This window comes from Oryx dammah, unplaced genomic scaffold, assembly GCF_014754425.2.
Source record: "Oryx dammah isolate SB20612 unplaced genomic scaffold, SCBI_Odam_1.1 HiC_scaffold_25, whole genome shotgun sequence".
NCBI classification, from domain to species: Eukaryota; Metazoa; Chordata; class Mammalia; order Artiodactyla; family Bovidae; genus Oryx; species Oryx dammah.
Genome location: NW_024070209.1, coordinates 25,244,840 through 25,266,993, shown reverse-complemented (window position 1 = coordinate 25,266,993; position 22,154 = coordinate 25,244,840). Strand labels below are relative to the sequence as shown.

General features: G+C 43.4%; 1 protein-coding gene across 2 annotated transcripts in view; it reads left to right on the top strand.

Moving 5' to 3' along the window:
- The window catches only part of THADA (THADA armadillo repeat containing), a 328,900-nt gene that overhangs the window by 252,176 nt on the left and 54,570 nt on the right, over nt 1-22,154 (top strand). For both annotated transcript variants that reach the window (XM_040224708.1, XM_040224707.1), the window contains one exon: nt 21,261-21,640. In XM_040224708.1, the coding sequence (XP_040080642.1) occupies nt 21,261-21,640 (380 nt within the window). The remainder of the gene's footprint in view (nt 1-21,260; nt 21,641-22,154) is intronic.

Genomic DNA, 22,154 nt, shown 5'->3' with positions numbered 1-22,154 from the left:
CTTTCCACAAACTCTGACATTATTTAGTGTTTATACCCCCAGGTAAGTGTGCTCACAAGCTGTTGTCACTCAACAGCCTTTCACTTGCATCAGTGTATTACACCTCTTAGAGTCATTACTTTGCAGAGTAAGATATGTAGGGGCTAGGTCACTTTTACTTTTTTTTTTTTTTTTTGGTATGACAGCCATAGCTGTAAATATTTCATCCTTCCCTCTCTAGTATGGCAGTCACTAGCCACATGTGGCTCTTGAACTGTTGAGATGTGGTGGATCCAAGTTGAACTGTTCTATAAGAATAAAATACACACTGAATTTCAAAGACTTGGTATGAAAAAAAAAAGGTTTAATTTCTCAATAATGTTTATATTGATTATATATTGGAATGATAATATTTTTGATATATTAGTTTCAATAAAAAGTGTTGTTAAAGGTAATCTCATCTGCTTCTTTTTACTTTTTGTTGTTGCTGTCTAGTCGTTAAGTCCTGTCTGACTCTTTGTGACCCCATGGGCTGCAGCACACCAGGCTTCTCTGTCCTTCACTGTCTCCTGGAGTTTGCTCAGACTCATGTCCATTGAGTCAGTGATGCTGTCCTTTTTAGAATAAAACTGTTAGAAAATCAAAATTTACATGTATGGCTCATATATTCCTGTTGGACAAGCACTGATGGTTTTTTCCAGTCCTTTGGGAACTGCCCTCATAAACCACAGAATATATACGTATGTGTCTTTCTATATGAATGTGTGTATCTATGTACTACATCCACACAAATAGCAGTGGCAAATTTTCCTCCTTTGAGGATGAATTAGATTTTCAGAATTAACCAAGTATCAGATAAGGGTTTCCCTGGTGGTTCAGTGGTAAAGAATCCACCGGCCAAGGTGGAAGGCTCTGATTTGATCCCTAGTCCTGAAAGATCCCCTGGAGAAAGAACTGACAACCCACTCCAGTATTCTTGCCTGGAGAACCCCATGGACAGAGGAGCCTGGTGTGCCACAGTCCATGAAGTCGTAAAGAACAGGACATGACTTAGTGACTAAGTAGCAAGAATAATAAATCTCAAATAAAATGGTAGCCAAGGTAGGTAGCACGGTTTAGAATAAAAAATAAACTGTGAGCTTAAAATAATTAAATCAATTTTTAGTGTTTAATTAATTATTTCCAAAGGCAGTTTGAGCAGTAGCTACACTAAGCAAGGTGAGCACTCACCTGGATGTGTAGATTTCAGTGTGATTTCAAAGTATCATTGTGACAAGTTTACATTGTAAATGCCTTGAAAGAATGGATCATGCTAAGGTTCTGTGTCCCCCAGCTAAGCAAGTAGTAGGTGTGTATTAAATGGATTAAAAAAAATAAATTTGTTTATTTGGCTGTGTCTGGTCTTAGTTGTGGCACACAGGGTTTTAGTTGCATCATTGCGGCACACAGTCTGTCTAGTTGTGGCCAAAGGGCTTAGTTGCTCCGTGGCATGTGAGACCTTAATTTCCCCGACCAGGAATTGAACCCACATCCCCTACATTGCAAGCTGGATTCTTAACCAGTGGACCACCAGGGAAGTCCCCAAATGTATTTGTTACTAACTGATTAATTGAAATAAAAAATTTTCAGTTTTTATAATAGTAACAGTTGTCATCAAGATACAAATCTTAGGACTTCCCTGGTGGTCCATTGAGTAAAAATCTGGCAGCCAATGTAGGAGACAAGGGTTCAATCCCTGGTCCAGTAGACCGCACATGCTGCGGGTCAGCTAAGACCAAGAGCTGCAACTCCTGAGCCCCCGGGTCACAGCTACTGAAGCCTGAGCACTCTAGAGCCCATGCTCTGCAGCAAGGGAAGCCGGCGCAGTGAGAAGCCTGCACACCGCAGCCGGAAAGTAGCCCCTGTTCACCACAGCAAGAGAAAGCCCTCGCCCAACAACGAAGACCCAAAAATAAATGAAACAGCGCAGCCAAAAATAAATGAAAAAAAGAGAAAAGGGTACAAATCTTATTTAAACTCATTCATCAGTCAGATGTAAATTCATTTTCCAAATTCAAATCAAATGTTTACATTATATGCATATGTTTGTAAATATACATCTGTCTACATCCAAAGCTCACCAGACTCAGAGTAGGGAGTGTACCCCAAGGGCTGTAAAGCTTGATTACTAGGTTTGAATCCCAGGTCTACCATTTCTTAGTTTTTGTGACCTTGCTGCTGCTAAGTCGCTTCAGTCGTGTCCGACTCTGTGAGACCCCATAGACGGCAGCCCACCAGGCTCCCCCATCCCTGGGATTCTCCAGGCAAGAACACTAGAGTGGGTTGCCATCTCCTTCTCCAATGCATGAAAGCGAAAAGTGGAAGTGAAATCACTCAGTCGTGTCTGACTCCCGGTGACCGCATGGACTGCGGCCCACCAGGCTCCTCCATCCATGGGACTTCCCAGGCAAGAGTGCTGAAGTGGGGTGCCATCTACTCACAAACATAACAGCTATGGAAAGTCACTAATTAAAAACTAGGTAAAGACCTTAGGCAAGTCATTTAACCTCCTTGAGACACTTTTTTCTCAATTGTAAATGGGGATGTAATAGAGTCTATATCTTAGAATGTCCTTTGCACGGCAGAGAATAAGCACTCAATAAATATTAGCTACCGTTAATATTATTATCATCATTACCATTATCACTGACTGGAAACCATGTAGCTAATCCAATTCCCTGCAGCCTGAAAGAGTTATGATCAATTCCTCACATTTACAGTTCTCCTCATGTTCTTAAACATTTTCAAGAAAGAAGAAATGCCCGCTTTCCTAGGAAAACACTGAAGCATACCTGGCATAGAATGTCAGGAATCCACTTTGGAATCCACTGGATTACGGGTGCTCCTGCCTCTCTTTCTGCTTTATTGACTATGCCAAAGCCTTTGACTGTGTGGATCACAATAAACTCTGGAAAATTCTGAAAGAGATGGGAATACCAGATCACCTGACTTGCCTCTTGAGAAATCTGTATGCAGGTCAGGAAGCAACAGTTAGAACTGGACATGGAACAACAGACTGGTTCCAAATAGGAAAAGGAGTACGTCAAGGCTGTATATTGTCACCCTGCTTATTTAACTTATATGCAGAGTACATCATGAGAAATGCTGGGCTGGAAGAAACACAAGCTGGAATCAAGATTGCCGGGAGAAATATTAATAACCTCAGATATGCAGATGACACCACCCTTTTGGCAGAAAGTGAAGAGGAACTCAAAAGCCTCTTGATGAAAGTGAAAGAGGACAGTGAAAAAGTTGGCCTAAAGCTCAACATTCAGAAAGCGAAGATCATGGCATCCAGTCCCATCACTTCATGGGAAATAGATGGGGAAACAGTGTCAGACTTTATTTCTTTGGGCTCCAAAATCACTGCAGATGGTGACTACAGCCATGAAATTAAAAGACGCTTACTCCTTGGAAGAAAAGTTATGACCAACCTAGATAGCATATTGAAAAGCAGAGACATTACTTTGCCAACAAAGGTCTGTCTAGTCAAGGCTATGGTTTTTCCAGTAGTCATGTATGGATGTGAGAGTTGGACTGTGAAGAAGGCTGAGCGCCGAAGAATTGATGCGTTTGAACTGTGATGTTGGAGAAGACTCTTGCGAGTCCCTTGGACTGCAAGGAGATCCAACCAGTCCATTCTGAAGGAGATCAACCCTGGGATTTCTTTGGAAGGAATGATGCTAAAGCTGAAACTCCAATACTTTGGCCACCTCATGGGAAGAGTTGACTCATTGGAAAGACTCTGATGCTGGGAGGGATTGGGGGCAGGAGGAGAAGGGGACGACAGAGGATGAGATGGCTGGATGGCATCACTGACTTGATGGACGTGAGTCTGAGTGAACTCTGGGAGATGGTGATGGACAGGGAGGCCTGGCGTGCTGCGATTCATGGGGTTGCAAAGAGTCGGACACGACTGAGCGACTGAACTGAACTGCCTCTCTTACTGATCCAGAGAATGGCCATCTTGTTGTTCATTGATTTTTTCATTTATCAGACATGACATGCTAACATCAGACAAGCAACTACATCTGGAGAGGTACATGGTATGTTTGAGGTTTGTAAATAGGCCCAAAAAGGGATTGAGATGCTATAAATGAAGTGTATATGGGGTACATGTGAGGCACTAAAGAAGAAAAGGTCATTTCTACTTGGTAGAACAGAAAAGCCTCCATAGAGGGGGAGGTGGCTCATAGAGGAGGAGCAGAGTTCTGAGGATATGTAGAAATTCACCAGGTGGTCAAAGTATAGGTGGGTGTTAGAGACAGAGGCAGAGAAGGCGATGGCACCCCACTCCAGTACTCTTGCCTGGAAAATCCCATGGACGGAGGAGCATGGTAGGCTGCAGTCCATGGGGTCGCGAAGAGTTGGACACGACTGAAGCGACTTAGCAGCAGCAGCTGCAGAGACAGAGGAAGGAGCATGTCTGAAGCCACAGAGGCTCACATCAAAGAGCTAGCTGTCAAAGAACGAGGACAGTGTGACTGAAGTGTTGGGTTCAAGGACAGGAAGATGTGACTAGAAGTGAGACTGGAAGGCAGGATCTCAGTCAAGGAGAGCTTCATGGGCCAAAGTCTGCATGCGTGCCAAGTCGCTTCAGTCGTGTCTCTCTGTGACCCTGTGGACTGTAGCCCAACAGGCTCCTCTGTCCATGGGATTCTTCTTGGGGTCGGTTAACATGCCCTCCTCCAGGGGTTCTTCCCGACCCAGGGATCAAAGCTGTGTCTCTTGCATCTCTGCATTGGCAGGCAGGTTCTTTACCCCTGGCGCTACCAGGGAAGCCTAAGGAGCTTGAATTCGACCCTAGACAAAGGAGATTATTGGAGGATATAAGACAGAGAATAAGGTCACATGGTTTTTAAGATAAAGTGATGTTTTCTGTGCCCACATCCTTATAAGATATTTAGATTCATTATGGAGCCAAGTGCCTTTGTCACGGAAAAAGAATGTAACTGAAAATGCTTTCATGGAGTGTCGGGACATTGTGATAGGCATTATTGAGGGTTTGGGAGAAAGGGGATCGGAAGTGGAGGACTAGAATTAATGGCAACACTAGGCTAAAAATAGTGCAATTTAAGGGAATTTCTTCCTCTTATTTTCCACTTTGCTAATTTTACATAACATAATTCTGTTTTACTCATATGTGTGTGGGTATACATGTATTTCAACAGTAACTATTTGTAGATATGAATCTTAAAGGATGTTCATTATCCCTAAAGAAATGAAGCAACACCAGTTTCTGGGAAACTTTTTTGGATGGAGGAGGATCTGCCCATCTCCTCTCAAACACTATTCTGTAAGTGACCTTGGCAGGCTATTTCTACCTCTGAAATGTCTTAGAACTACATTGAAGGACTGGGGGGCATAAACAATGAGAAAACCAGTGAAGGGGAAAGGCAGAGAAGATGATTAGAACAGCTTAAGATAATGATGTGTTTTGTGTAATTCAAACTTTTATCTTAGTACTTCCCAATCATTTGAGGTTTCCTTAGCCATTAACTAGGTTTTAAAAATTCCAAATCTGGGGGTTTTGTTTTGAGTTTTAAAGTGATTTAAACCCACAAGGACTCTCTGTCCCCTGTATTCTTTTTCCTCTTCTGAATCCAGCTGTCATCATTAGTATATATCAGTTTCCTGCTAGAAAGAAAATTATAGTCTCCAGTTGGAGTTGGAGGGATAAGGAAGAAAGAGCCAAACTGCTGCAAGAACTCAGAGGCTGGGTTACAGGCCTGGGCAGGGACAGGGAAATGGAGAGCTTTCATTCTCATTTTAAACCCATCTTCAATTATTTGCTCTCAAGTTGGAAATTTTCCATTGAAATATCTATTTACTGAAATACTATCTGAGAGTTGACTAAATATTTACCCCCTTTATTCTGAGAGGTGGATTTTCTATTTCTCTCTTATGCCCACACCCCTTAAATTTATGTTTTTCACAGCTACTGAATTGAACATTTTCTTTTACCAAGTGTTTAAACAAATATCTTACCTATTTGCACTGACTCTCAGTGTAAGTTCTCTTGGTGGGTTTATGTGTGGGCTTTTCCTTTCCTAGTCTGCATTTTACTAATTTTATATAACCTGTTATTTCTTTTGTAATTACTCGTATGTGTCACATATTAAAATATGAATCTTGAAGAGGATCAGTTAATCCCAAAGAAATAAAGAAATGACATCATAACAGTTTTCAAAAAATATTTTAGGTGTGAGGTTTTGTCCATCTTGCCCACATCATGTAAGTGATCTTACAAGGCTGTTTTCCTACCCCTGAAATGTATACAGGATTCCCATTATATTCTTATTTTCAGGAAACATTATTTGCAGTATCATCTCCCTTATAGGGATCATAATAATTATGGTCAACCTGTATTGAGCACTTAACTCCATGCCAAACACTGCCAAGCATTTTGTGTGCATTAATAAGAGGTACTAGTGTCCTTAGTTTTATATTATTTTAATTTTTATTATTTTTTACAAATATTTATTTATTTATTTTTGGCTGTGCAGTCTTTTCTCTAGTTGTGGCGAGTGGAGTCTATCTCTAGTTCCAGTATGAGGGCTTCTCATTGCAGCAGCTTCTCTTGTTGCAGAGCACGGACTCTAGGGTGCACAGGCTTCAGTGGTTGCAGCGCTCAGCCTCAGGAGTTGTTCCCAGGCTCTGGAGCACTGGCTCAGTACTCTGAGCACAGCTTTGTTGTACTCCTGGCACACAAGCTTAGTTGCTCCACAGGATGTGAGATCTTCCCAGATCAGGGATCGAACCTGTGTCCCCTGCATTGGCAGGCAGATTTCTTTACCACTGAGCCATCAGGGGAGCCTGACCCTTCATTTTAGATGTGAGGAAACTGAGGTACAGAGAGAACCGCCCGATGTCACATGTATAGAAGGAGCATGCCTGAGCTCTCCAGCCACACCCCTTCCCGGCCCCACAGCATACGCAAGCCTGAGTCAGGAAAACTACTCCCTGTCTCAGGAAGAGGTGCTTTAGAGCTTCTGTTGATTCAGCTTCCCAGGAGTCTGCCTCTCCTGCAGAACCCCCAGGCCTCAGAGAGGGATCCCTTTTCTAGTAGCTTCCAAATCAAATGCTTTTAAGGAGACAGGGTGTGTGGAATAATACAAGAGCGTACCCAGGACTAGTTACTAGAAAGAGAAATCTTGACACTCCTGGGAAGCCACCTGCCCTTTTTCCCTTTGAAAGTGGACCTATGGCCACTGCACAAAAGACTGCCCAGTACCAGGCTGCTAGTGAACTCATTTTATGATATCTTTGTTACTTGGCATTTATAGTTCAGATCTCATCAATCTGCCAAGTGCGATAAACATTTTGTTTTAACTGGAATGTAACTTGTTTTATTGTTATTATTTCTCTTCTAAATGCCATAAACATGACCAGTGCATGTGAAGTCAGGATCCCTAAATAGCCTGAATGCCAAGTTAGTGTGCTTTGTAGATCAGTATAAGATTAGAAGGGCTTCCCTCATAGCTCAGTTCATAAATCATCTGCCTGCCATGCAGGACACCCAGGTTCAATTCCTGGGTCGGGAAAGATCCCCTGGGGAAGGAAATGGCAACCCACCCCTGTATTCTTGCCTGGAGAATCGCATGGACAGAGGAGCCTGACAGGCTGCAGTCCACGGGATCTCAAGAGTCGGACACGACTTAGCGACTAAACCAACACCACCATAAGGTGATTAGAAGACAGACTCTCATTTTTTATGAAGTTCAGTAATGTGAGTACAAAAGCTCTCCCAAAAGCCAGCTTAGATGTTGATGGTGTTTAAATGGTAAAAATCTGTGAGGAATATTCTAAGCAGTGCCTTGTATTCATACTACCTTGAAGATGAATAATATATGTGTGACAGGAACATATATATGTATATATATATATATATGATCAGTGCTTTTTACAGCATTATTAACTTCCTTTACCTAAGTTCCTGGGAAATATAGCCAAACAATTATAGAGAATAAAAACATTGGCAACTTACAAACACCTGCTTTGATTGTTTGGTCTAATTAGGTTAAATTTAACCAATCCCATCTGAACAAATTGAAAACAACTCTTATCTGTTCTCGCGGTCATGCACTTTCATCGGTGTTAGATGCATATGTGTTTAATATGACACAGTTGGTGCTATTCTCTCAGCTCTGGGTGGGAGATAAAAGAGAACTGAGAACATATTTTTAGTCTTCTGGGGACTTTGTGAATCTGCAGCTAAGAAATTTCAAAAAAAAAGGCTTTGTTGTCAATAAATTAGCTGCTTTTCTCCAAAACACTGGGACTGTCATCTGAACGGTTGCTTTTGCCAAAAGTCTCTTCCCCAGGGAACAGTGAGCTCCTCAAATGAGCAGATGATTCCTAGCTACCTTTCTGAAGTCTCAGTAGTACAGGATGTGTTAGGAGATTGCTAGTTTCATGTGGTGTTGACCCTTTGTTAATTTCAAGCCTGGTGCTGAGTATGCTGGCCCACAGTTCTTAGAATTTTTAGAGTTTAGAGATCATCAGTAGGTAGACTGATGACTTGCCCAAGGTCACATATATAGCTGGTTAGTGACAAAGTCAAGCTTTCCTGTATCCTGGTCTACTGCCCATTTCTGTGACCAAAGTCAATAGTATTGAGAGTTGGGCCAAGTGTCTGAATCATAACAGAACCATGTTATGAAACCTTTGTACTCCAGAAGTAAAATACTGTTTTACCCCAGAAGTAAAATACTGTTCCAGTGGGCAACTGGGGTCTCAGAACATCTGTGATTTCAGTTTTCTCTGTGTTTCTGTCTTGCCCCACTCTAGTCTGCCTCCTCATGGATAATCAGAAACTAGTTTGCGACCGCATGGACTGTAGCCTGCTAGGTTCCTCTATCCATGGGATTTCCCAGGCAAGAATAAAAGATGGGCTCAATAAAGGACAGAAATGGTAGGGACCTAACAGAAGCAGAAGATATTAAGAGGTGGCAAGAATACACAGAAGAACTGTACAAAAAAGATCTTCACGACCCAGATAATCACATCCTGGAATGTGAAGTCAAGTGGACCTTAGGAAGCAACACTACAAACAAAGTTAGTAGAGGTGATGAAATTCCACTTGAGCTATTTAAATCCTGAAAGATGACACTGTGAAAGTGCTGCACTCAATATGCCAGCAAATTTGGAAAACTCAGCAGTGGCCACAGGACTGGAAAAGAAATTCCAGTCCCAAAGAAAGGCAATGCCAAAGAATGCTCAAACTATTGCACAATTGCACTCATCTCACATGCTAGTAAAGTAATGTTCAAAATTCTCCAAGCCAGGCTTTAGCAGTACGTGAACCATGAACTTCCAGATGTTCAAGCTGGTTTCAGAAAAGGCAGAGGAACCAGAGATCAAATTGCCAACGTCCACTGGGTCATTGAAAAAAACAGAATTCCAGAAAAAGATCTATTTCTGCTTTGTTGACTATGCCAAAGCCTTTGACTGTGTGGATCACAATAAACTGTGGAAAATTCTGAAAGAGAAGGGAATACCACACTACCTGACCTGCCTCTTGAGAAACCTATATGCAGGTCAGGAAGCAACAGTTAGAACTGGACATGGAACAACAGACTGGTTCCAAATAGGAAAAGGAGTACGTCAAGGCTGTATATTGTCACCCTGCTTATTTAACTTATATGCAGAGTACATCATGAGAAATGCTGGGCTGGATGAAGCACAAGCTAGAATCAAGATTTCCTGGAGAAATATCAATAACCTCAGATATGCAGATGACACCACCCTTATGGCAGAAAGTGAAGAAGAACTAAAGAGCCTGTTGATGAAAGTGAAAGAAGAGAGTGAGAAAGTTGGCTTAAAGCTCAACATTCAGAAAACGAAGATCATGGCATCCAGTCCCATCAATTCATGGCAAATAGATGGGGAAACAGTGCCTGACTTTATTTTTGGAGGGGCTCCAAAATCACTGCAGATGGTGATTGCAGCCATGAAATTAAAAGATGCTTACTCCTTGGAAGAAAAGTTATGACCAACCTAGATAGGATAAAAACAGAGACATTACTTTCTCAACAAAGGATCGTCTAGTCAAGGCTATGGTTTTTCCAGTGGTCATGTATGGATGTGAGAGTTGGACTACAAAGAAGGCTGAGCACCGAAGAATTGATGTTTTTGAACTGTGGTGTTGGAGAAGACTCTTGCGAGTCCCTTGGACTGCAAGGAGATCCAACCAGTCCATTCTAAAGGAGATCAGTCCTGGGTGTTCATTGGAAGGACAGATGCTGAGGCTGAAACTCCAATACTTTGGCCATCTCATGTGAAGAGCTGACTCATCTGAAAAGTCCCTGATGCTGGGAAAGATTGAGGGCAGGAGGAGAAGGGGATGACAGAGGATAAGAAGGTTGGATAGCATCACCGACTCAATGGACATGAGTTTGGGTAAACTCTGGGAGTTGGTGATGGACAGGGAGGCCTGGTGAGCTGGAGTTCATGGGGTCGCAAAGAGTCGAACACAACTGAGCGACTGAACTGAACTGAACTGATGCTGTCAGTTCTTTTGGATATTTACCTAAGCACTGCTGTGTGCACAACTGCTGAGCCCATGTGCTGCAACTGCTCAAGGCTGAGCACTGCAAAAAAAGTAGCCTCTGCTCACCACAACTAGAGAAAACTGACACGCAGCAAGGAAGACCCAGCACAGCCAGGGAAAAAAGCAGCTCTGAGCATAGAAGTATTTGTGTGGCCATATGTTTTTATCCCTCTTAAGTAAAACCTGGGAAAGGGATTACTGTATTATGTAATCAGGATTGTTTAAGTAATAAGAAACTGCCCAACTGTTTACCACTTTGCATTCCCACCAGCAATGTATGAGAGAGGTCCAGTTGTTCTGTATTCTCGTCTAGACTTGGTATTGTCCCTCTTGTTAATTTTAGCCATCTGGTAGATGTATAATGGTGTCTCATTATGATTTTAATTTGCATTTCCCTAATGACCAGTTGGGCTTCCCTGATGTGCAGAACCCATTTGCCAGTGCAGGAGACATGGGTTTGATCCTTGTGTTAGGATGATCTCCTGGAAGAGGAAATGGCAACCCCCTCCAGTATTCTTGCCTGGGAAATCCCATGGACAGCAGAGCCTGGCAGGCTTACACAGAGTAGTCAAGTCACAAAGAGTAGAACGTGCCTTAGTGGCTAAACAACAACAATGACCAGTTATACTGAACATCTTTTCATGTACTGTACTTGCCATGCATATATCTTTTTTGGTAAAGTCTGTATTCAAATGTCTCATATGTGTCTTTTTTTACTTGTGTTTTTCTTGTTATTGAGTTGGTTCTTTGTTCTGAATATAAGTACTTTATATCGATAAATATTTGTTAAAGACCTTCTATCTGTTGCTTGTCTTTTTACTTAACAATGTTTTTTGAAAAACGACTCTCTTTAATTTTGATTAAATTAAGTCAGATTTCTCCATGTTTTCTCTGTGTTTTATGCTTTTTGTGCTCTAGTCAAAAAGTTTTTGCCTCTCCAAGGTCACAGCAATGTTCTCTCAGGTTTTCTTTTTAAGTTTGATATTTAAGGTTTTACATTTAGATCCATGATCCACTTTGAGCTAATTTTCGTGTATGTCATGAGCTAAGGTCGAAGTTCTCTTTTTCATTTTTTCATATGATATCCAGCTGTTTTGGCTCAGCAGGATCTCTGGGCTCTGGGTTCCCCTCTCTGTGCTGGGGTTGTCTCTAGGTAGTAGTCCAGGGCAACTGTAAGGCTTACCTTGTTTGTTTCCTTCTTTCAGGGAAATATACTATTCATGTCTGATGCTTAAAAACAATAATTTCATACATAAATTTGTCTGCTCTTCTAGTTGTTTATGGCAAAGGGCAATTTCTGTAGACTTTCATGGGCTAAAGCAGAAATCACACTTTCATCACTTTGTTTTGAAACTTCTTAGTTCCTCAGTTGTAAAGTAGGGATAATACCCTCAGAGGATTGAAGTGAAGGTCACATGAAAAAATTTGTTAGAACTCCATGAAAAGGAAAAGTCCAGCACTGGAAGAAAAAGAGCTGTGAGGAAGTAAAACTGATGGCAGGAACAAAGAAATGAATGGTCATCTCATCCAGAATAGAAGACAGCTTCTGCTGGTCCCATGGCCAAGTGTGCTTACTTCCAGACTCACCTCTATTGCCCATCCGGCAGAATTTACATAATTGCTCCCTTTACCTTAGTTAATTGCCACACTTCACCTTAAATCGACTTCCCAGTCCAACCAGACTGTTGGATTTGCCAGCTATCAACTGTACTTTGCAGCATCATTCCCAGAGGAGCTGATGTAACCCATTGGTGCCAGGAACCTCTTTAGTCTTAGAGTCTGTTTCTCCCAGAACGGTAAACTGTAGTGCTGGCAAGGGACTGACTCATGGGCCTAGTCTTTCATTACAGGTGAGACAACAGAGGTAAGCCCCAGTTATTTAAGGGAATCTTCTCAGACAGCTACCAAGCCTTTTAAGTTGGTTTGGCACTATACCTCATTGCCTAAGAGTGGAAGAGAACCCTGAGGTCCTTTGTGGGGGAAAAGGTTAAATTAATTGGGGGTGCTGCAGTCCATGGGGTTGCAAAGAGTCGGACACAATGGAGCGACTGAACTCACTGAAGGTGTGATAAGGAAGTTTCTGATTTCCCAATCTTGTCCTTAGGAGCAATTCGCTGACAAAGAACCCAAAGCAGTGTAGGCTTAGAGGTAATTTTATGTTTGTGCCTTTGGGTTGTCATGTGTTTATCCGCAAGTATTTCCTGACTTCCTCCCAGTGTTTGGCAGAGCCAGGGATGGGATGGTGGGTGGAGACAAGAAGTAAAAACTGCTGGTCCCACCCAGTGCCTGATGAGCTCATTTTTAGCCGACCCAAATTCCTTCAGAGCTCTTATGGATCCCTGTCTCCCAAACCACAGGGACTCTTCTTATTTTGTGGGTTGACTGAGAGTCTTCAAATAGTATTCTCAGAAGCACATCCTCCTTCCTCAACAGCAGATAAGGAATTCTTAAAATATGCTTCTAGAATATGCTGGGGCAAGGGAAGTGGGGAATGTTTTCAAAGGGGTGTGTGTCAGTCAGTCCGGTCACTCAGTTGTGTCTAACCCCATGGACTGCAGCACACCAAGCTTCCCTGTCCTTCACCAACTCCCAGAGCCCGCTCATACCCATGTCCATCAAGTCAGCGATGCCATCCAATCCTTCCTAAAGAAGTAAGGAGTGAGGAAGTACAGAGTAAGGAAATACTTTGTGTCGGGGGCCACACTTACTGCACTTCAGGCATGAGGGGTTCGGAGACCTGGAAACAAAAGTAGGCAAGAAACAACCAACTAGTACAGTTTCTCTAGACAAAGTTAGTCCCCAAACCCTTCCACCAGGCCATTCTCCGTGTTTGTAACTGGAAGGGCCCCTCAGGTCAGAATTGCTGTTTACTGGGAGCGGCAAAGGATTAAATAGAAGAATGGAATTTCCCTTTGATAAGAAGCAGCCAAGATTTATTAAATCAGTTGATTTTTTGTTGTTGAACTGTTGTTGTAGTTCCTATGGTTTCCTTTTCTCTCCAAATATAATTTTTTTTTTAACTGAGAAGTTTCGTAACAGGACATTAACATTCACAGAGTGTACAAGTTATCATCTGTGATTATTTTTAGAACCCGTTTATCAACTGTTCCAGATAAGAACTTTTGTTGGATCTGATTAGAGATCTCTCTGACCAGAGTTACAGTTCTTTGAAACAGAAAAAGCTGCCCATCTCACGATGCCTTATAAGTAAAATCTGCTTCGTATTTCCTCACTCTTTATTTCTTTAAGGAGGGTGGAGATTCTGGGGGCAGGGGGAATAGGGGAAATTTCTACAAACTTTTTTTGACCAAATGGTATCAGAGCATTCAGAACTGTTACAGTATATGAAAGAGAAATTCATTCATTCATTCAAGGCAGAGGGAACAGCATGTGAAAGGTCAGGCAGAGTGAAGAACCTTCTGCGGCTCAGTGGCAAGTGACCAGCATAGTGGCACAATCAATATCATTGTCATTTATGTGGTATCCCCAGTAAGTGACTGACTTCCCCCTTTATGGATTCTGACTGCTGCTTATTAGTAGAACTTTGCTGTGATTACTGGGGCTTTAGCTTCTCCTATAACCATCTCAGCTGGGGCCAAGAAAACTGTCACTTTGGACCCTTACGCTTACTCCCTCTGGCCCTTTTGCTTTCGGCCAGCTCAGCACAAAGCAATGAGGCTATCTTAGTTTGAGACAGTGAAGGCCAGGAACTGCATAATATTCAGGAACTCTTAGGTTAAGCACTAGATGAAGGGGTTGGCATATGATTGGCGGCCATGGTGTACAAAAACAAATACCATTAAACACTGGAATTATACACGTTCGGCACAGCAAGATGTTTATGCTGTGAGAAGCACGGATGATCTCAGATGGTCTGAGGTAGCGGTTCTTAAAGTGTGGTCCCTGCATCATCAGCAGTAGCAGCAGCATCGCCCAGAATTTGTTAGATTGTGATTGGGGGATGGGGGGGATGGGCTGTCCCAGACCTACTAATCAGGAGCTCTGGAGGTGAGTGCCCCAAAGTTTGAGACTCAGTGGTCTGAGGTAACAGCACCACCACCCTTCTGGGGATGTGCTCAGTGACCGGAATGTCAGATGAAACTGCACTCTCTTTTAATTGTTATTTTTCAATCTCTCTCTTTCTCTCTGTTTGCTGAGTACTTAAGAGTTAAATTTACCTAAATTAAATGCTCTTAGGTGAAACTCCACTGTGTCCATAATTATGTGGTAATGATATCACCCACATTGTTTTTCAGAATATTCTTATTAAAGCTGTTTAGATTATCATGAATCTTTTCAGATTATGTTGATTTTTTTTTAAAAAAACAAACCTGTACCAGTAGCTCAGAAAATTAGCAATAAATGACCAGCAGGCCTGCCCTTTCAGGCTGTGCTGCTCCTCTAGGGAGGAGATAGACTTCCCTAAATAATAAACCAGGATTTGGGAAATAGGATGCTGACCTTGCTCTAGATTGTTGTTCAGTCCCTAAGTTGTGGCCCATTCTTTGTGCTACATGAACTATAGCACACCAGGCTTCCCTGTCCTACCCTATCTCTCTGAGTTTGCTCAAACTCATGTCCATTGAGTCAGTGATGCTCTCAAGCCATCTCATCCTCTGTCATCCCCTTCTTCTTTTGCTCTCTATCTTTCCCAGCATCAGGGTCTTTTCCAGTGAGTCAGCTCGTTGCATCAGGTGGCCAAAATATTGGAGCTTGAGCTTCAGCACGAGTCCTTCCAGTGAATATTCAGAGTTGATTTCCTTGAGGATTGACTAGTTTGATCTCCTTGCTGTCCAAGGAACTCTCAAGAGTCTTCTCCAACACCACAGTTTTGTTTTTTTTTTTGGCTAAGTCACTTCAGTCATGTCTGACTCTATGTGACCCCATAGATGGCAGCCCACCAGGCTCCCCCGTTCCTGGGATTCTCCAGGCAAGAACACTGAGGTGGGTTGCCATTTCCTTCTCCAATTCTACGGCATTCAGCCTTCTTTATGGTTCAACTCTCGCATCCATACATGACTACTGGAAAAACCATAGCTTTGACTAGATAGACCTTTGTCAACAAAGTGATGTCTCTGCTTTTTAATACACTGTCTAGATTTATCATAGCTTTTCTTCCAAAGAGTCTTTTAATTTTGTGGCTGCAATCACCATCTGCAGTGATTTTGGAGCCCAAGAAAATAAAATCTGTCACTGTTTCCATTGTGTCTCCATCTATTTGCCAGGAAGTGGTGGGACCAGATGCCATGATCTTTGTTTTTTGAACGTTAAGCTTTAAGGCAGCTTTTTCACTCTCCTCTTTCACCTTCATCAAGAGGCTCTTTAGTTCCTCTTCACTTTATGCCATTGGAGTGGTGTCGTCTGCATATCTGAGGTTGTTGATATTTCTCGTGGCAGTCTTGATTCCAGCCTGTGAGACATCCAGCCTAGCATTTCATGTGATGTCCCTGATAGCTCAGTTGGTAAAGAATCTGCCTGCAATGCAATCTCGGTTCAATTTCTGGATTGGGAAGATCCACTGGAGAAGGGATAGGCTACCCACTCCAGTATTCTTGGGCTTCCCTTGTGGCTCAGCTGGTAAAGAATTCACCTGCAATGGGGGAGACCTGGGTTTGATCCCTGGGTTGGGAAGATCCCCTAGGGAAGGGAAAGGCTACCCACTCCAGTATTCTGGCCTGAAGAACTCCATGGACTGTATAATCTATGGGGTCCCAAAGAGTCGAATATGACTGAGGAACTTACACTTCACTTCACTCACTCTTCATACAAGTTCAATAAGCGGGGTGACGATATTTGGCCTCGAAGTACTCCTTTCCAAATTTTGAACTAATTGGTTGTTCCATGTCTGGTTCTAACTGTTGCTTCTTGTCCTGTACACAGGTTTTTCAGGAAACAGGTAAGGCAGTCTGGTATTCTCATCTCTTGAAAAATCTTCTGCAGTTTGTTGTGATCCACACAGTCAAAGGCTTTAGTATAGTCGGTGAAGCAGAAGTAAATGGTCTTTTGAATTCCCTTGCTTTTTCTATGATCCAGTGGATGCTGGCAATTTGATCTCTGGTTCTAGTTCCTCTCTAGGTAATGCTGCTTTTAAATCCTCTATTCACAGCCTGGGTTGATGTCAGCGCCCTACCTTGGTTGGTTAGGGAATGGCAGCTTTGAAATCCAGTTAATTTAGCAATCAAGTTTCAGACATAACGCTGAAATCTACAATTTCCCAAAGAACCAAAACTGCTAAAATAGCACATCTGAGACTCCCAGAGGGAATTGTGTGAATGGAGCACTGTGCTCCTTCTCATGGACACTCTGCTTGCCACCCTGAGGGATCGGCAGAGGCCCTCCGTTCCTCTCTAGGAAACCTCTGTTCAGGTTGGGCTTGCTCTCCAGATGGATCAACCTCAGGAAACTTCTATCACCTTCTCCAAGGCTACAGTTCCCTAATGCTGCTCCCTGGTGATATTTTCACCATAAAACTACAGTGGAATGACAACTAAGCAAATATTTCTTAAAACCACATTTCTCTCAAGAAGTGTCCTTTATAATGACCCTGGAAGTCTATGACTTTTTGTTGCTCAGATAGCCTTTTTTTTCGTGGAATAATGACAGCTAGTAGATTTTTAAACATCCTTTCTTTACCAAATAAAATGTTGGCAACTTATACCAGCTTGTCACATTGTTTTGATTTTTGATTGGTTCTTGAATTCCAACCTTGGGAATTATTTCTCCATTGAACCAGGACATAGCACAGCAGGAAGGATTGTCTTTCCAAGTGAATCCAGCCATTCAGCCGTTCCTGTGAAGGTTAGAAATATACTTGGTCTAAAGAAGAAAATTAGAAGTTCTTTTCAAAATGGAAATCATATTGGATGTTTAGAATCAGTCACACATACTTGGGGAACTAAAATGACTACACTGTTGGGAAAATCCAGCTATTCCAAATGAACAGGGCTGGAAAAAACTCCAATTAACAAGAGTTTACAAAAATCATCTAATTAATGAAAAATCAGATGGGGCCATTAAAGAGGAGGCACTTAATTCTTCCACTGAAACACTTGGCTTTCCAAGAAAGATAGAAAAGAGGCACCCCAAAGCCAGCAAAATTGAAATTGCAAGTAGAAAATTTGTCCTCTAGAAAAGAGAGTTGTCAGATCTCAGACTGAAGAACTAAGTGCCATCAAAGTACTAACCTGAGTTTTTTTTATGTCCATGAAGCAGTAACTGTGACCCCAGCTGCACAGTGGCATCACTTGGGTCACCTTGAAACCAGGCTCGCCCTAGAGATGGAGTCAAGTGTCCCCTGACATAAGTGTTTTTCTAAAGCTCTCCAGATAAATTTAATATACTTCCCAGGCTGAGAAACCACAGCTCTAGAGAGGAAAGCAACATTGCTGCTTGTATCTCTAGTCCCAACCTCCTGTTCCACCCAGAAGCCCCCTCATTCTGACACAGGCGGAGAGGGTGTTCCCATTTAAAGGGGAGCTCCAGGAGAGCCGAGCCTGGTCTTTCTAATTTCCTACTGCACCCTAGAGGCTCTCCAGGTGCAGCAGGAAAGTGGTAAAGAATCCGCCTGCCAACGCAGGAAATGCAAGAGACACCCATTCCATCCCTGGGTGGGGAAGATCCCCTGGAGGAGGAAATAGCAACCTGTTCCAGTATTCTTGCCTGGAGAATTCCATGGACAAAGGAGTCTGGTGGACTCGGAGCTGGAACAGAACATGTATATAATGAGCCAGTGTTGAAAGCCTGCCTGTGAGGGACCTTTCTAGAGCTTTTTCATTCTTTTGAATTCTTGGGGATTTCCCCTCCTTTGATATTTTTATTGATAACAAACAATGCAGGTGGTGAATTTTCTAGTTCTTCACTATGGTGAAGTACTGGGCTGGAATCAGCTGTGCTCTTTGGAACTGCAGCCCATATCTACCCACCACCCCCCAAACCCTGTGAACCCCTATGAAAGTCATAGCTTAGGAGTGTGGTTCTCTGCTGGGGGACAGAGCGGAATTACCTGTTGGCTAATTCCAAACCAAACGAAATGGAGTCTACAAAGATGGGATCGGGGCCATCCGAATCAGTCTACAAAGATGGGATCGGGGTCTGTGTGGTTTTAATAACTTCTGGTTAAGAGCCATCACCTGAAGACAGTGGTTTTCGAGGTACCTGGCATCAGCAGCGGCATCACCTGGGAACTTGGAAATGCAGCTTCCTGGTACCCGCCCCAACCATCCTGGATCAGAAACCTTGGGGGTGAGGCCCAACCAGTGCTTTGTGGTTTAACAAGCCCTCCAGGTGGTTCTGATGTTCACTCAAGTTTGAGAAACTCTGCTTTAGGACCCCTCATTGGGTCTTTCTGCAGAACAAAGGGTCTTTCTAACCGGCGGTTTGGAGACAGCACCTACATGAATGTCATCTGATAGTGTCCTAGCTTGTCACTCTGACGGAACCTCCCCCGCTGCTCCTCTGTTGACAGGTTAATTCAGTGAAGCATCTGCCTGCCTCTCTTTATCTACTCTCTCCCGGCTCTCCCACCCCAGCAACTGCCCTTTCCTCTTCCAGGCAGGCACCTCTGGGCAGCCTCAGTACCCATCTTAAATTGTGTTCCCTCCTGAAAGCTCCCCATTGCCTTTTTTTTTTTTTCTTCTTCTAATAGAAAGTAAGTGTACATTGCATTCCTTTTGGTCATTCTTATGGCTTTTGTATTTCCTTTACCTACTATTTCCTGTGTGACTGTAGGCAAGTAACTTAACCTCTGTTTCCTCATCTGTAAAATACCGAGGAATCGTAATAGTGCCTATTTCATTAAATGAGTTAGTACTTATTAAAGTGCTTAGACTAATACTCAGAGTGTCAACTCTAAGAAGACAAAGATTCAGTTGTGTCCAGCTCTTCGTGACCCCACAGACTATAGCCCATCAGGCTCCTCTGCCATTTGCTTCTCCAGGGGATCTTCCCGACCCACAGTTGAACCTGGGTCTCCCACATTCCAGGCAGATTCTTTACCATCTGAGCCACCACAATGTAATTATTATTCATTCATTAAAAGATGGATATGTGATATTTTATAGTGCCTGGTACATTAATACTCAAGTTACCAGCCCTTCCCTAGTGATTTTAGGGCACCAAGCATTTTGCCATTTTAGTAGTTGTTTTTATCTTCCCATCAGTTTTGAAGCTTTTTGGCAGCAGGTAAAATACATCTTCTCCCTTTCTCTTCCTTACTTCATCCTTTCTCTCCTCCACAACTGCAGCAGTTGTTCGGCTTGTCTCTTTGCTTCTAATATTGCCCTCTCAGCAATAAAGACAGTTCAGTGAACATGTTCACTTGATCTTGTTGCTTAAAATAACCCCTCAGTGGCATCCCCTTGGCTGCAGAAGAATGTGTACGTTGTTTCACGTGGCCTGGGAGGTTCTCTACATGCTGGCCACGTTGCTTCTCTAGTCACCGTGTTCCCCACCTTGAATTCTGTGCTGAGATCAAAGTGCCTATCGTTCCCCACGTGGTCCGTTCCATGTTACGCCTTTGAACCTTTGGCGGTTCCAATGCATTTTCCTCTTTCTTCCTCTTTAAGACTTCCACTACTATATTGGAATCACCTAGTCATTCATTTCTCTTTCTCCAACTAAAATACTAAACTAAACTCCCTAAAGGCAGTGTTCTTATTTCACTTAGCACCCAGCACACAGCAAGCAGATAGTAAGTATTTGTGATCAGAACTGAGGCTACAAAAAGATCTCAGCGATCTAAAAGGCAGGTTACAAAATTTAACAGGGAGGTAAAATTTAACAGGTATCTATTTGGGTTTAAGGCAAATAAACAAAGAAAAGAAGTCTTGATCTGAGTGACTCATCCCCGTCAGCAGACCATGTGAAAAAGAAAAGCCTGCAGTTTCAGTTGACTTCATGCTCCACATGAGTCACCGGTGTCGTACAACTGCAGCAACCTCGTGTCAGAACAGGGAAAGTAGCAGTCCTGCTGCTCAGACCACGAGGGAGCCATGTTTCCTTCTCTGGGGCCCTGCCTGAAGGCGGGTGAGGCATGTCCAGAGGAAGGGGGCTCAGAATAGTGAGCATGGGTGGACCCCGTCATCTGGGAACTAGTTGAAGGCAGAAGGACTGTTTCATGTGGAGAACACAGAAAGATGCCTAAAGGGCTCTCTGGGGACCTGATAATGCAGGATTGGGCCACTCAGTGGAAACTCCAAAAAGAACTTGGTGACAGTTAGATCTACTAAACAGTGAAACAGTCTGTCTCGTGAGCTCCAAGTCCCTGTTGGATTCCACCAGGAGCCTCTGAGAAAAGGTGCTGTTGAGGGGATCTAGCCCCTGCAGGGAGCTTGGACTAGACGTTCTTTTATCCTGCTCAGCTTTGAGACTTGGTGATACAAGAGGTCACGGAGTTTGTATGTATTGGATGTTAGGGAAAGGTACCAGGAATGCATTTTCTGATACGAATGCCTTCTGTGACCCTGGGGTGGCGTGGAGGGAATTATTTTACCTGAATAGAAAGTACTTCAGTGCCAGAATTCTGAATCGTAGTGGCCTCGTCACTTCTCTCATGGTTTATGTGAAATCTACTCAGGAAGGAGGTCTGGTAGTTCTGCCCGGGGTATCCAGAGCCTTGCATGATCTCCCATGTCCTTTGTGGACCCCTGAGCAAAGTGATCATCTCTTCTAATTTGCCTTTCTGTTGTTTTAGTTCTGGAGCATCTTGGCTTCTGGGAGGAAATCAGAAGGATCATCTCAGGATCAGAGCTGATAACAGGGTTCCCCTATACCTACACAGTGCCAGGCCTGCCCCAGTATCTCCAGAGCCTCACCAAACTGGCCATTGCTGCAGTGTGGGCAGTAGCGGCCCAGGCTGGAGAGCAGAACAGGGATGTTCCCATCTCCTTCTCTCAGCTGTTGGAGTCTTCCTTCCCTGAAGTGCGCCTGCTCACGCTGGAAGCCCTGCTGGAGAGGTTCTCAACAGCAGCCTCTGCTCTGGGGGAGAAGGGACTGCCACCCTTACTGGGGAATATGGGAGGGACATTCTTGACATTGGTGCTGAAGGAAAATCACCCAGAATGCCTCTGCAAGGTAAAGTCTTGTGTACTAATGGGTACACTTTCCTCTCCCCACACTCTTTGGTGAGCCCTACTCGAGTAGGAAGGTCATGAGGTGGGACTGGGTGTGGCATCTCCAGGATAGGAAGGAGATTCAGCATCCAAAGGGCAAGGACTCTCTTTGCACAATGCTTGGCGTGGCTTCATGCCTAAAAGGGCACTAGGAAAAGTGTTTGATGATAATGGTATTGCCAACAGAGATTAACCAAAGACAGAGATTGAGAGAGTAAGCCACTCAGTGCCCAAGGAGACAGAGCATTGAAAATTGGCTGTAGAATGTGCTAACGGGTGAGTCTTTGCTGACATGGCTCTTTAGGGGCGGATGGTGACCTGAAAGCACAATCAGAAGGAAGGGCACTGGGACTTCCCTGGCGGTCCAGTGGTCAAGACTGCACGCTTCCATGCAGGGGGCGTGGGTTCGCTCCCTGGCCGGGAGCTAAGATTGCATATGCCTAGTGGTGTGGTCAGAAATTTTTTTTTTTAATTGT